Source organism: Myxocyprinus asiaticus, chromosome 11, assembly GCF_019703515.2.
Source record: "Myxocyprinus asiaticus isolate MX2 ecotype Aquarium Trade chromosome 11, UBuf_Myxa_2, whole genome shotgun sequence".
NCBI classification, from domain to species: Eukaryota; Metazoa; Chordata; class Actinopteri; order Cypriniformes; family Catostomidae; genus Myxocyprinus; species Myxocyprinus asiaticus.
The window spans coordinates 23,728,175-23,741,953 of NC_059354.1; the positions used below are offsets into that span (position 1 = coordinate 23,728,175).

A 13,779-nucleotide genomic window follows, 5' to 3' on the forward strand; every position below is an offset into this window, starting at 1 on the left:
CAAAATTCTGGCGGGGATAAAACTCTTTGGCATGATGCAAGGAATCAGAGGAATAATTTTGTTTCTAGCCCTTATGGTTCAAGATTTATGGCCCAAAATGTGATTTTTGTTTGTTTTCTTCACAATAGCACCACCTAGTGTCTGACGGATGTCTTTCTGTAGGGCGGAGTAGTGGGGGGGGATTTGGAACCATTCTGCCAAGTTTGGAATCTCTACGACTTACTGTCTCTGACGCCCAGACATTTTAAGGGCAGAAAAATAATAATAATAATAAATATAGCTGCAAGCAGCGACACCGGGGTCAAGCCAGTTATCGGCACCATTAGCAGCAAAAGAAGCTTTGTGACATGTTTTTGGTTAGAGTCTGATGAATAGTGTATTAGGAGTTAGAAAAAGTAAGCTTTCAATCATAAAAATACCCATTTATTTTAAAAATAACTAAAAATAGCTAGTTCTTAGAATTTTTGTTTAGTATGTAGCACTGTTCTGAAACTGCTCAAGTAGTATCTGGGTATGATGGTTATCATGCAGGAAAGCGTTCAAGAGTTATAAGCCAAAATAGCCATTTTTATATCTCCTGACCAGTAGGGGGCAGTGCATCAAAATGCTGCAGGTAACCTCAGGGCCTAATGGTGATGACACGTACCAAGTTTCGTCCCAATCCCTCAAAGCGTTGCGGAGATACAGCCTCAAGTTCAACTTTGCGTGTTTTTTTGTCAAATTCGTTGAAGCGCCATTCGAAAACGGCATGGTTTATCAAAATTCTGTGAATCAATTTTTGTCATGAGTGCCTCTAGATGATGCAGTCCAATTCCGTTTGCAGTCCGGACAAACGGCCTAGGACGAGTTCGAAAAAGTAGGTTTTTCAGAAAATTCAAAATGGCGGAAACATTTTCATGATGGAAAATGATGGAATAGGGTGAAATCAAATCATCTTGAGCCATGGAATCAGAGGAAAAAAGAACTTAATTTCTAGGACTCACGGTTCAAAAGTTATTAACATAACCGTGAGAGAAAATTTGGGCATTTGGTGGCGCTAAAGGGTTTGAGGTACTTATTCATGATTCTTGATATTTTGTATACTTAAATCATTCACAATAGAAAATAAATACAAATAGAAGAATAGAGTATCTGTTAGAATAGCTTTTAGGCTATGTTGTTTGGAATGTGTCGTTGGCATAATGTTAGACATGAGTTAACCATATCACGTGTTTTGACCAGGTATAGTCTTCATTTATTGCCTCTTATTTTTTCATACAAAACTACCTACAATGTGGCATTATTTTACACTTTTTTGGTGTAGTCAGGTGTAATAGGACAGGCCCAAGATTAGCAGCACTGATCAAGTGTTAAAGATAGTTATGTTTATAATTTGAAATATAAAATCTATCTCCAGGGTAGATTTTGGTTTTCATAGCTTCCCAAAAAAGTGCTCAATTTCATTGGCAGTAAATGAGAAAATTAGCGTTTTCCCTGCTTTAGGTTTTTATGATGGACAAGAACTGCTTTGAAGTGCTTTTAAAATGCATAATTAAACGGGGGAGAATAGACTTCATCATCATTAATACATGTCACTGTCTCAGTTCAGAGGTACATATTGCAGCTGGAGATGAGTATAAATGCTAGAGAAGAGCGAATAGGCTCCCTTCAGTTCATGTCCCATTTATTTCCAATGGACCTTCATGAAAAATCCTGATCGAAAAAGGAATGCATGCAGAGGAAATGGCCTCAAGTCCTTTCTGTGTGTGTGTGTTTTTTTTATCACATTACTATGCAGGTTTTTGCTTTGGTCTTGTGAAGACATGACACTGAGTTCAGCTCAGGCCTGCTAGGTACGTGTGAGGTCTTCTTGGTGGCTCTGTTGGACTTGATGCGCTTGACATTCTTTTTGCTTTTATTGATGCAAGCCAGTGTGGCAATGTGGAAGATGTCCCTTACACTGTTCTCAGACTGCTGTGCTGAGCATTCAATGTAAGGGGCAGAGATCTGCTTGGCCATGTTTGAACCCTATAAGAGATTAAGGAGACAAAAATATTATCTCAGCCAACTACTTGACAGCTAAATACTTTATTTCCAATAATCTGATTGCATTATTTTGTAGTACAGTCTTTAAGAACTGTGTTACAACTGTTCTTTTTCCAGTTTTGTTATTGCATTATAGCTACTGTATTAACTCCTTTTTAAAAACCCACCTGGTCATATGATAAAGGAATGTCATTGGACAGCTGCACAAATGTGGCCAGGTCTGTGCGCAGATCTGACTTGCATCCAACCAACAGTATTTTGGTATTGGGACAGAACTCCTCAACTTCCCCCTTCCACTAAAGGAAACATGGTGTTAGTACAACAAAATACCATTACTTATAACAAACACAGAATAAACCATTATCATAAAATTCTGTAAACAATACTAACACTTACTATACATTCCATTAAAGGACAAAAATGGATTTGATTATGTGGCAACCCTTACTTATATTAAGTAATTACATTTTTCCCTAAAACCGGATTCAGTTCTAAGTTTTTATTACACTGCTCTCTAGAATAATCCATTCTGATTTGTCAATTGCAGAAATCAGCGGTCAAATTTCAGAATAATGACCGCACATCCTGTCCTGATATATGTCCGGTCATCCAGGTATTGTGGGTAATCTTTCCTACTTGTATTATGTGCTCCTGTTCTCTCTGCGATCTCTTCAAGTAAGCTAATAAAACAGTTAAACTCAAATCAATATGTCATGTCTATTTATTTAATTATTTGGCAAGTAGTCGTGTAATAAGCAGTATAATGAACAGTCAGACGGTCAATAAATCAAACACCAACATGTTGGTCAGAGCTCTGATGTAAACTGGAAGATGAATTCTGTGTTTATGGAGACTCTGCTGTCTCTCACACAATTACATAATAAAATAAATAAAATAAAATAAACCCCATTCAGGGGGTCACATAACAAAATAGGTGTCAGGGGTCACATAATCCCCTTCAAGGTGATACAAGACCCCTCTGCGATAATGACCAGTTGACTGTACTTTATCTGTTACTTATTGCATAACTGAAAATGAAAGTGAAATTTGACCCCAAAATTCCTTTCCACATTGTTTGTACTGTGCAGTCCAAAATGAGCATAAATCAGTGCACAGTTGGCACAGATCAGCTTTCTCTGTGGAAGCATCAGAGAGAGAGAGGGTTCCAAAAGAGAACGAAGCTCCCAAAAAAAGCATGTGTCAAACTCTTATCTCTCCAGAGGGCCATGCTCTCTCTATCACTCTTGTGCAGTTCCCTCCTTAGTAGCAGAGGTTACAAGGTATCCTACCACACAAAGGCTCAATGATTATAAGACAAATTATAAACTAACTCTTTACTGGCTGCTGCTCTCCCTCTCATGTGATAGTCAAAGGATCAAAGGACTGCCACACATTCCCTTCCTTATTCATTTGACCCTTTTCTCAGATGTCTGGACTTTTGTTCTCGCTACTACAAAGACAAGGCTTGTGAGAATACCAGTACATGCTAGTTTCCAACCAAGCACAATTCAGGAGAGCTATAAACAGTGATGATCATATGTCTAAGAGCATAGCTGAAAAAACTACTTACCTTCCTTAAAACATTGTCAAGTGTCTCTGGTCGACTGATGTCAAAACAGATGAGGACTGCATCAGCATCCGGATAAGAGAGGGGGCGCACGTTGTCATAGTATGGAGATCCTGTAATAAGCCAAAACAAAAACAAAAAAATATTAAATAAATTATTATTTACATAAACGAATAATAAATCTGAACATTAAAAACTTGACAATGTGGGGGCCTGGGTAGCTCAGCGAGTAAAGACGCTGACTACCACACCTGGAGTCGTGAGTTCGAATCCAGGTCGTGCTGAGTGACTCCAGCCAGGTCTCCTAAGCAACCAAATTGGACCGGTTGCTAGGGAAGGTAGAGTCACATGGGGTAACCTCCTGGTCGCTATAATGTGGTTCTTGCTCTCGGTGGGGCATGTGGTGAGTTGTTCATGGATGCCGTGGAGAATAGCTTGAAGCCTCCACACGCGCTATGTCTCCGCCACCACGAGGACTTGAGTCACTACGCCGCCATGAGGACTTAGAGCACATTGGGAATTGGGCATTCCAAATTGGGGTGAAAATGAGAAAAAATTGACAATGCAATGGGAAAATTGGTCACTAGAAAGCTGTTGCAGCATGTCCACACATCCTGTAGACATACAACATTTATGCAGGTGAAAACTGAATTGTATTAAGATTGTATATTGCTATTTAATGGAATCCATATTTAGAAATACATGTCTCTTTCAAACTTTTAGTTCTATTCACAATGTGACATTCAAAACCAGACTTTCTGTATGGATGTATATGGACAAAATACAATAAATTCATCTTTAAAACTCATTTATTCATTCATTTTCTACCAACTAGCAGATATTACACCACTCAACCAAAGTATTTTAACAAGAGAGCTCTATGAATCCCTCTGTCTGAGGGCCTCATTTCCAAAAATGCAGGGTATGCAGCCAATCCATTAACAACGGTTTGCGGAAATGTATACAAACACATTAACAAAGTGCAATGTGGTTTTGTGCCAGAAATGCTGCCCTCTGAATTTTAAGAAGGTAGATACCTACAACAACAATTTTTTAAGTGATGACAAAACATTATATTTAATAAAGTCCAAACATGTTAACAAATGCAATGTTCACTGCACATTTCAGTTCAAGATTTTCACTTAAACTACATGTGAGCTTTAAAAAAAAAATCTTTGCTCTTATGGCAAGTGCTTTTTATTATTAGTAGTATTATTATTATTACTATTTATGTAAATATGTATATGTAAAAGCTGATGACAGATAACACAATATACTTCACAATATATTACTTCTGTCATATATCAAACCACTGGAAAAAATAAGATTTTTTAAATATTGCATAAAGTCCATGATTTATTTACTTCTTAAATTTGTATTTATTTAGAATGTGAGCAAAATATTGCTGTAGTCTACAGTGTTACTTGGAAGAACAATCACCTTAGGACAACCATTCAAACTAGTCTGATACTTGTCTTGATTTTCTTTGGGATTCCCTGTGCAAGTCACTGTCCCTCAGAATAGGAAAACAGCACATGTACCCATGATTCAAGCACAGTAAATTAGGTTACAGTGCTATTCTGGGAGGTGAGTGTTGAATCTGCTCTAGAAAGTTTGTAGGGCTTGAAATGAGTTCAAAGCTCAGATCATTAGACATCATTACTGAAATATTTAAAGTTCTCGTTTTAAAATGTCTGTCCAATCTGATTAAAGAGCAGCTGTCTCGTGAAATTCATGATGAGGGGTGAGAAGAAAATGGTAACTGGAAATCCAAATTTTATATATATATATATATATATATATATATATATATATATATATATGAGAAAAGCATTACCTAAAATTAACAGTATTCACCTGAGTCATTCTTGATGAGTGGAATCCTGCTGTTAGTGAGTCTATATCACAACTGCAGGATCTGCTGTAGGTCACTATAGGTTATTAGGGATAGTTCACCCAAAAATGAAAAATTTCTCATCATTTACTCGCCCTAATGCCATCCCAGATGTGTATGACTTTCTTTTTCTACTGAACGCAAACAAAGATTTTTAGAAAAATATCTCAGCTTTTTTGGTCAATTTAATGCGAGTGAATGGTGGCCAGAACTTTGAAGCTCCAAAAAGGACATAAATCAGCATAAAAACAACCCATATTACTTCAGTGGTTTAATCCATTTAATCCATGAATGCGAGTTGCCAAAACCAAAAGAATGTGAAAGTTAAAGTGGAGAGCTGTAGTAAAAAAATGACTTAAATATTGATCTGTTTCTCACCCACACCTATCATATCACATCTGAAGACATGGATTTAACCACTGGAGTCATATGGATTACTTTTATGCTGCCTTTATATGCCTTTTGGACCTTCAAAGTTCTGGTCACCATTCACTTGCACTGTATGGATCTACAAAGCTGAAATATTCTTCTAAAAATCTTAATTTGTGTTCTGCAGAAGAAAGAAAGTCATACACATCTGGGATGGCATGAAGGTGAGTAAATGATAAGAGAATTTTCATTTTTGGGTGAACTATCCCTTTAAAACTTAAAATGATGTGAAAGTGGTCCATCAATAATCACTTAGTATGATGCTCTGTGCAAAGACATTTTCAACCTCATTGTCACCAAATCCATTATTTATATTTATACATTTCATTAGCCTACTGCTGTAATCATATCAGTCTGACAAGATTCTCACTCTCCTCACTGTGGTCCTCTCCTAAATCCCAGTAAGCCAGAACTGGTGATTGACAAAGGACATAAACTTTAAATAACTTCATCACACACTTGCCAAAACTTTAAAGCCTTAAGGTGTGTCACTGCATTAGGGCATTTTATAACCACCTATAAATTACATTTGTTGTAGTAAAAAACAAACAAACAACAACAGCAAAAAAGAAAACATACTTGTACATCCTATAGACCATATTATGGATTCTTGGATTAAAACTTAACTGTACTGTATGTCCTCAAAGAGGTTTTTTTCATCATCTCAAATAGCACGCCCTCCTCTTACCTGATGTATCCCAAAGGCTGAGCTCAACTCTCAGTGTGTCGATCTCAAAACTGGCTGTGTAGTTCTCAAACACGGTAGGAACATAGTTCTGCAAGTAAAAAAGAAACCATAAGGGGCTGTTCACATCGAAATTGTTTTTGTGTCCATCTCTGCAGAAAATTCAAGCAGCTCAGCTTTGTTTGATGGCTTGTTGCCCTCCATCTTCCTCTTTATCACATTCCAGAGGTTTTCAGTGGGGTTCAGTTCTGGAGATTGGGCTGGCCATGATAGGGTCTTGATCCGGTGGTCCACCATCCACACCTTGATAGACCTGGCTGTGTGGCATGGAGCATTGTCCTGCTGGACCAATCCTCAGAGTTGGGGAACATTGTCAGAGCAGAAGGAAGCAAGTTTTCTTCCAGGATAATCTTGTACGTGGCTTGATTCATGCGTCCTTCACAAAGATGAATCTGCATGATTCCAGCCTTACTGAAGCACCCCCAGATCATCACCGATCCTCCACCTGGTCATCTAATGGTTAGACAGAGACCTGGAGAGACCTTTAAGCCACAGTGTCTCACACCCACTGTGAAATTTGGTGGAGGATCAGTGATGAGCTGGGGGTGCTTCAGCAATCGGGCAGATTCGTCTTTGTAAAAGCTGCATGAATCAAGCCACGAAAAAGTTTATCCTGGAAGAAAACTTGCTTCCTTCTGCTTTGACAATGTTCCCCAACTCTGAGGATTGGTTTTTCCAGCAGGACAATGCTCCATGCCACACAGCCAGGTCAATCAAAGTGTGGACAGAAGACCACCGGATCAAGACCCTGTCATGGCCAGCACAATCTCCAGATCTGAACCCCACTGAAAACCTCTGGAATGTGATCAAGAGGAAGATGGATGGCCACAAGCCATCAAACAAAGCCAAGCTGCTTGAATTTTTGCGCCAGGAGTGGCATAAAGTCACCCAACAGCAATGTGAAAGACTGGTAGAGAGCATGCCAATATGCATGGAAGCTGTGACTGAAAATCAGGGTTATTCCACCAAACATTGATTTCTGAACTCTTCCTAAATTAAAACATTAGTATTGTGTTGTTTAAAAATGAATATGAACTTATTTTCTTTGCATTATTCGATGTCTGACACACACACACACACACACACACACACACACACACACACACACACACACACATATATATTATTGCGCAATAACGCGTTGGGTCTGAACAGCCCCTTAACTTATGACATTCAAAGTCCAAATTTTTCTGTATTGGATTTGTGACTTAACTATAAGTTTTACATCAACGAAACAAATGCATTTAAATCTAAACGTGTTTATATTAAGATAATTTTTCGATTTTAAAAGACTGAGACTCAACCATTGTAAACAGCAAAACTAACTTTTCTACAAACCTCTGGAAAAGAGTCCTTGGCAAAAACACTTAACAAAGACGTCTTCCCACACTGAGTATCCCCGACCACAACTATTTTACATTTCAAATCCATCATGGACTAACGGCACCGAAACGATTTAAACCTCATCTTCATTCACTGTCGTTAAACATCAACCACATCCCTCGTGAGATTCTTCACTCTATCCATGATGTTACAATATGAGAGAAACATTGAAAAAGCGCTTAGAATGCTTCAAAATGTTCTGAGTGGTCCTGAAGAGTTGTTAAAGATGAGTTATCTGCAAAACTGATGCTAGGTTGTCATGGTGCACTCTATAGAGCTGTTAAACTTGCAAAGACATGAGGTGCATCCTCTTTATCCTGCGCTGAGAAATAAAACTCTTCAGCCGTCTCGCTCTGGAGTCTGTAACGTTCACATACTTGTGTGATGAGCGAGGCGCGAGACCGCCCATCAGAGAGAGAGAGTGCGCGGCGCGCCCCATGACATACTGTAAAGATCTGGAGGGCACCAGCTATACGTAAGTTAAAGCTTAGCCTAGTTGTGGCGTAAATGGGCACTAAGTCACAATTTACGCACTACTAAATATTTGAGCGTTGCACCATTAAACTTAAGTAGAACGTAACCCTACTTATAAACTAAATATTTACCAGGAGTAACGGTTGGAACAAAAAAGCAGACTGATATCACCATGTAACAAATTTTTATTTTTATTTATTTATTTATTTATTTATTTTTTTTTTGGTTCCTAGGTAGTAAGTGTTATTTCCTAATTGCTTTTGCCTCAAAAGTATAGAAAATGGCTATTATTCCCCACAAACTTTGCTTTTGTGACCAGGACAGTGATATTTCGAAATTTACCTATTTTCCAGAACATTCCAGATAGATTCAGTGCTGAGTAAACTTGGAGTTACTTCTAGAACTTTCTAGAACTTTCCAGTAATATAAATAGTAGTATAAATACAGGGGCCTTAAGCCCACCAGTTCAGTTTAGTTCCAGCTGCCTAAGTGGATACATATCTGCATTTTTCTGAGATGGCATCAAGAGGCTGCAAGCATCCGGCAGACGCATTTTGCTATGCCTGTGGCCAATTTATCAAGACAAGAGCGAAAAAGTACTCCGTGGAAGCATCTGCTAAGATGTTTGAGGCCTACAAGGCATATTTCGGCATGCCTCTCAGGGATCAAGACAAACCCTGGGCCCTCATTTCACCTGCAAGCACTGCAAAAAAATTTGGAAGTTAAGATGGACAATTGTTGCTTGGAATTTTATGTTATAAAATGTGTTAATGTTTAAAATTGTAAAAGTTTTTAATTTTAAAATGTTTTACAGTTTTCAATGTTATTGAAAAAGTAAATCATATATGAAAAATGTTGCAAAAATCTCTTACACATTAGTCATGGGTGAAATAAATGTATTTTTGTAGGATGGTACAGAGGGGAAAAGAGAGCCATGAAGTTTGCTATCCCAAGAATTTTGCGGGAACCCACTGACCACTCAAGCAACTGCTACTTCTGCACGGTGGACCCTTCCAAACATCAGACTGGCAAGAATGCACCTGCTATCACGTATCTGGACATTCTTTCATCCATCGCCCCGGTGCCACACTGCCATGAGCTCCCTGTACCCACTCCTCCGGAGAGAGAGCAGCCGTCTTTAGAAGAGAGCAGCAAGTCAGAGAGCGAGGAAGATGTTGTAGATCCAGATGACAATTTCAGAGGTAGATCTGAGGAGAGAAACCCATACTACCCCAACCAAAAAGACCTCAATGACTTGATTAGAGATCTTGGTCTCACCAAGTCCAATGCTAAGCTTTTGACGTCAAGGCTCAAGCAGTGGAAATTGTTGGAAGAAAGTGTGCAAGTCGCAGATCAGAGGAAGCGTCACCAACATTTTTCCAGCTTCTTCACCCATCAAGTTGGGCTCTGCTTCTGCCACAATGTGACCAGTCTGTTCGAGGCAATCAGAATTGCCTGTAACCAGAATGAGTGGCGCCTCTTCACTGACAGCTCATCCAGGATCCTCAAAGCCATGCTGCTCCAATGGTAACAAGTTCTCTTCCCCTGGCTCACTTGGTACACCTCAAAGAGGATTACAGCAGCATCAAGACCTTGCTGGACACCTTGAAGTATGAGGAGTACATTTGGGGGCTGATTCTTGAAAGTGATTTACAGTATAATCGTAAAATATCACTGTCCTGGTCACAAAAGCAAAGTTTGTGGAGAATAATAGCCAATTTCAAACAAAAACACAAAGTTCAAGAGGGAGCTGGGGGGTGGGGGGGTGGGGGATTGCGTGGCGACTTGACGTGGTTACGTGGCAGGACATGGAAACATGGTGAAACAAGGTGTGGGACATGGTCTGGTGAAAACATGGCATGGAGCATGAGACCAGGGCAGAGCCTGTGGGGAGTGGAGCCATGAGAGGCTCAAGGGGTGGAGGTGGAGCCGTGAGAGGCTCGAGGGGTGAAACCATGGAGAACTGGATACCCGGAGAGTAGCCAAAGACTCGAAGGGCCAGGGTGGAGCCGGAGGCAGGGAGGACCAAGGTGGCGCCAGAGGTTCGGAAGAACATGCCGGAGCTGGGGGATCGGAAGACTGAGGTGGAGCCGTAGGGAAGGAGGTCCCCAGTGGAGCTGAAGGATCAGAGAACCAAGGTGGAGCCAGGTGACTGACAGACCAAGGAGGAGCTGGAGGGATGAGGGACCCCGGTAAAGCTGACAGGCTGAAGGACCGCTGTGGAGCCGAGGGAATGTAGAGCCAAGGTGATGTCGAGGGACTGACAGGCCAAGGCGGAGTCCAGGGCTCGGAGGGTCTAGGCGGAGTCGGAGGTTCAAAAGTTCTCCATGTCTGGGATATCTCAGAGGGCAATGATCGAGCCGGTGCCTTGGGTGAAGCCGGCTGATCAGGAGAACTCAGGGTGGGCACAAGGGCAGGAACCAATTCCAACTCAAATAGCCCAGTGAGAGATGGCTCTGGAATGGATGAGGTTTGCAACGCTGGCTCTGGGACGGACGAGGCTTGCAACACTGGTTTGTTGTACGTGGCAGATGTGGGCGTTGGCTCGTTGACCGTGGCAGGCTTGGGCATTGGCTCATTGACCAGAGGTGAGCCAGAGACATTGCATGGAGCAGACTGAAGCTTGGCTGTGACATGGCATGGAGCAGCCTCAGGCATGGCTGTGACTTGGCATGGAGTAGACTGAGTCGTGACTGTGACTTGGCATGGAGCATGCTCAGGTGTGGCTGTGACATGGCATGGAGCAGGCTCAGGCGTGGTTGTGACATGGCATGGAGCAGGCTCAGGCGTGGTTGTGACATGGCATGGAGCAGGCTCAGGCGTGGCTGTGACATGGCATGGAGCAGGCTCAGGCGTGGCTGTGACATCGCATGGAGCAGGCTCAGGATCCGGGGCAAAAGATGGTGCTAGCTCAGCAAACATGACGAGGAACTCTGGCTTGGCAGCCATGACGTGGGACTCTGGCTTGTCGGCCATGACGTGGGACTCTGGCTTAGCTGCCATGATGTTGGGCTGAGATGTGGTGAGTGCTGTGGAATTGCTGAGTTCCTCATCCGCAATTCCAACAGTGAAGAACAGCTCAGCATAAGAGCATAGTCAGTGTACTCAATAAGAGTCCCTGGAACAGTGCCTTCAGGCATAAGATCATTCAAAATTCATTCAAACCATTTTGAAAAATGTCCTTTAGGGCCACCTCATTAAAATCCACGTGGTAGCGAAGTCCACGAAACTCCTTGACATAATCCTCCAGGGAATGATTCCCCTGGTGTAAACGAAGAAGGTGAACTACTGGGTTCATTTTGAAGGTCAGGTATTCTGTAACGCTGTCATTGGCAATGACAAAGAGGACGATGATGTGAAGAACCCAAGTGCAGTTTATTTACACAAGTTGTAACCAAAAACATGAATCCAAAACATAACAAACATAAACGACTTGACTTGACTTGACTTCGTTACACAAAACAATGTTACATTAACAAAACCTGACAAGAGACAATGGCAAACATGAGGGCTTAAATACACAGACATGGGTGACAAGACAACCAATGGACAGACAGAACTATAAACAAGATAACAAGACTATTAAACTAAACCAATGACAAACTAGAACTGATAACGAGTTAACAAGACAATAAACCAATGAAAACAAGACACATGAACATGGAGGGAAACAGGATGATCACATGACTTGACATGGAAACAGGGAATCACATGACAAGATCACATGACAGGAACAAACATGACATGGAACAAAACACATACAACCCTGACAGTATGACATCAATGAGCTCATGTTTTGTGTGACAGGCATCAATCATTTCGACATACAGTATGATGTTGACATTTACACCGTTTACATTTACGAGAGAGAGAAAAAAAGCATGAAACCGACCTAATGTTGCAGTTTTCAGGGTGTGTCGCCCGGTGTCAAGTTTCAACACATTCAAAATATATATAGGATATTAAAATGAATAAATGTCTATTTTTCCAGCCTGTTGTATTAGTATTTATTTATCACCCCTTATTTATTTTAGATACAGTTCTTATATGTTGTTATTTACACAGGGCAAATATAGGCTACTATTTATCAAATCTACTTTTATTATGTATCGTATTTTAATGGGGATATAATTGATTACAGCTGACAGTTACGTGAGCAAACAAGGTTTGAACATCAACCGTAAAAAGATCAGATTGAAGTTCACAGCTTTTTAACACTTCTGTGTACAAATTTGAAGGCTGCTTATTGGATCAATATAGGTAAACGTCATATTATGCAACTATGCATTACTTTACAGAGAGCTTATGACCTACTAGTTAAGTCTTGCCTTAAGAACAGGTGGTGCAACCAAATTAAGCACTGACTTACAAACTAACTAGTAGTTACTAACCCTTAGTGTGAACTTTACGTCCCAACTTACGTGGGACCTTACGCACAGCTGGTGCAACCCTACCCTGCCTGAAGAGGATCCATGTGCTCAGGTGGAATTACAGACATATCTGAAGACTGTGATGTAATACATTGAACAGCCTGTAAACATTAAAAAGTCTCTAATTATTTTTATTTTTTACATTTACATATAAGCGATATTTGCTTTCAGTTATCATTAGCTTTTATCACTCACAGAACGAGAAGTAGCCTATTGCAATTATCGTGACAGAACTTATTACTTATTAAGGTTTCCTTTTATTACTTATTAAGGTTTCCTTTTCCTAAATTCAAACATCTTAATAATGTTAGGGTAGGCTACAACGGGGCTAAAGGCACACCTAAAAGGGGTCATGACACAAGGATTCAAATTTTCCTTGATCTTTTGACATATAATTGGTTTCATTGTACTATGCAAACATAATGTACGTTTCAGAACTCAAAACTTCCTCTTTACGGCAAAAAGAGCCTTTGCTGAAACCGAGCCGCCAAAACAACTCGTTCTCTAATTCCTTCACATTGTGATGTCACACTGTGGTAGACATGTGCATCTGACCACCTCCACAACAACACATCAACACCTAATTTAACACTTCAGAAGCTCAAATCTTAGGCACATAAGATGTTTCACAAAAACATTTATCTTAAGATAGTTATTTACTGTATATCTTAAGCTTTAGTGTGTCAATAGGAAATATAAATTTTAGACTCACAAACATTACTTTTGTAATAGAATAGATTAGAATAGAAGAACAGGGAACCCAACAACAGATAGCATGGCCCCCACAGACCCCCTACTGAACATCGAGTGAGTCTGGGATTAAATGAAGAGA

The 13,779-nt window shown here is 40.3% G+C and overlaps 1 protein-coding gene across 1 annotated transcript; it reads right to left on the minus strand.

Annotated features, from left to right (window-relative positions):
* Window positions 1–1,212: 1,212 nt before the first annotated feature.
* On the minus strand, window positions 1,213–8,407 carry LOC127448315 (rho-related GTP-binding protein RhoE-like). The gene is made up of 5 exons (XM_051710757.1): window positions 7,999–8,407; window positions 6,604–6,691; window positions 3,596–3,705; window positions 2,193–2,321; window positions 1,213–2,007 (listed from the first exon to the last, which is right to left on the minus strand). Exons 1-5 carry the CDS (start codon window positions 8,092–8,094, stop codon window positions 1,762–1,764), a joined length of 669 nt encoding a protein of 222 aa, XP_051566717.1. The 5' UTR covers window positions 8,095–8,407; the 3' UTR covers window positions 1,213–1,761.
* Window positions 8,408–13,779: the final 5,372 nt, after the last annotated feature.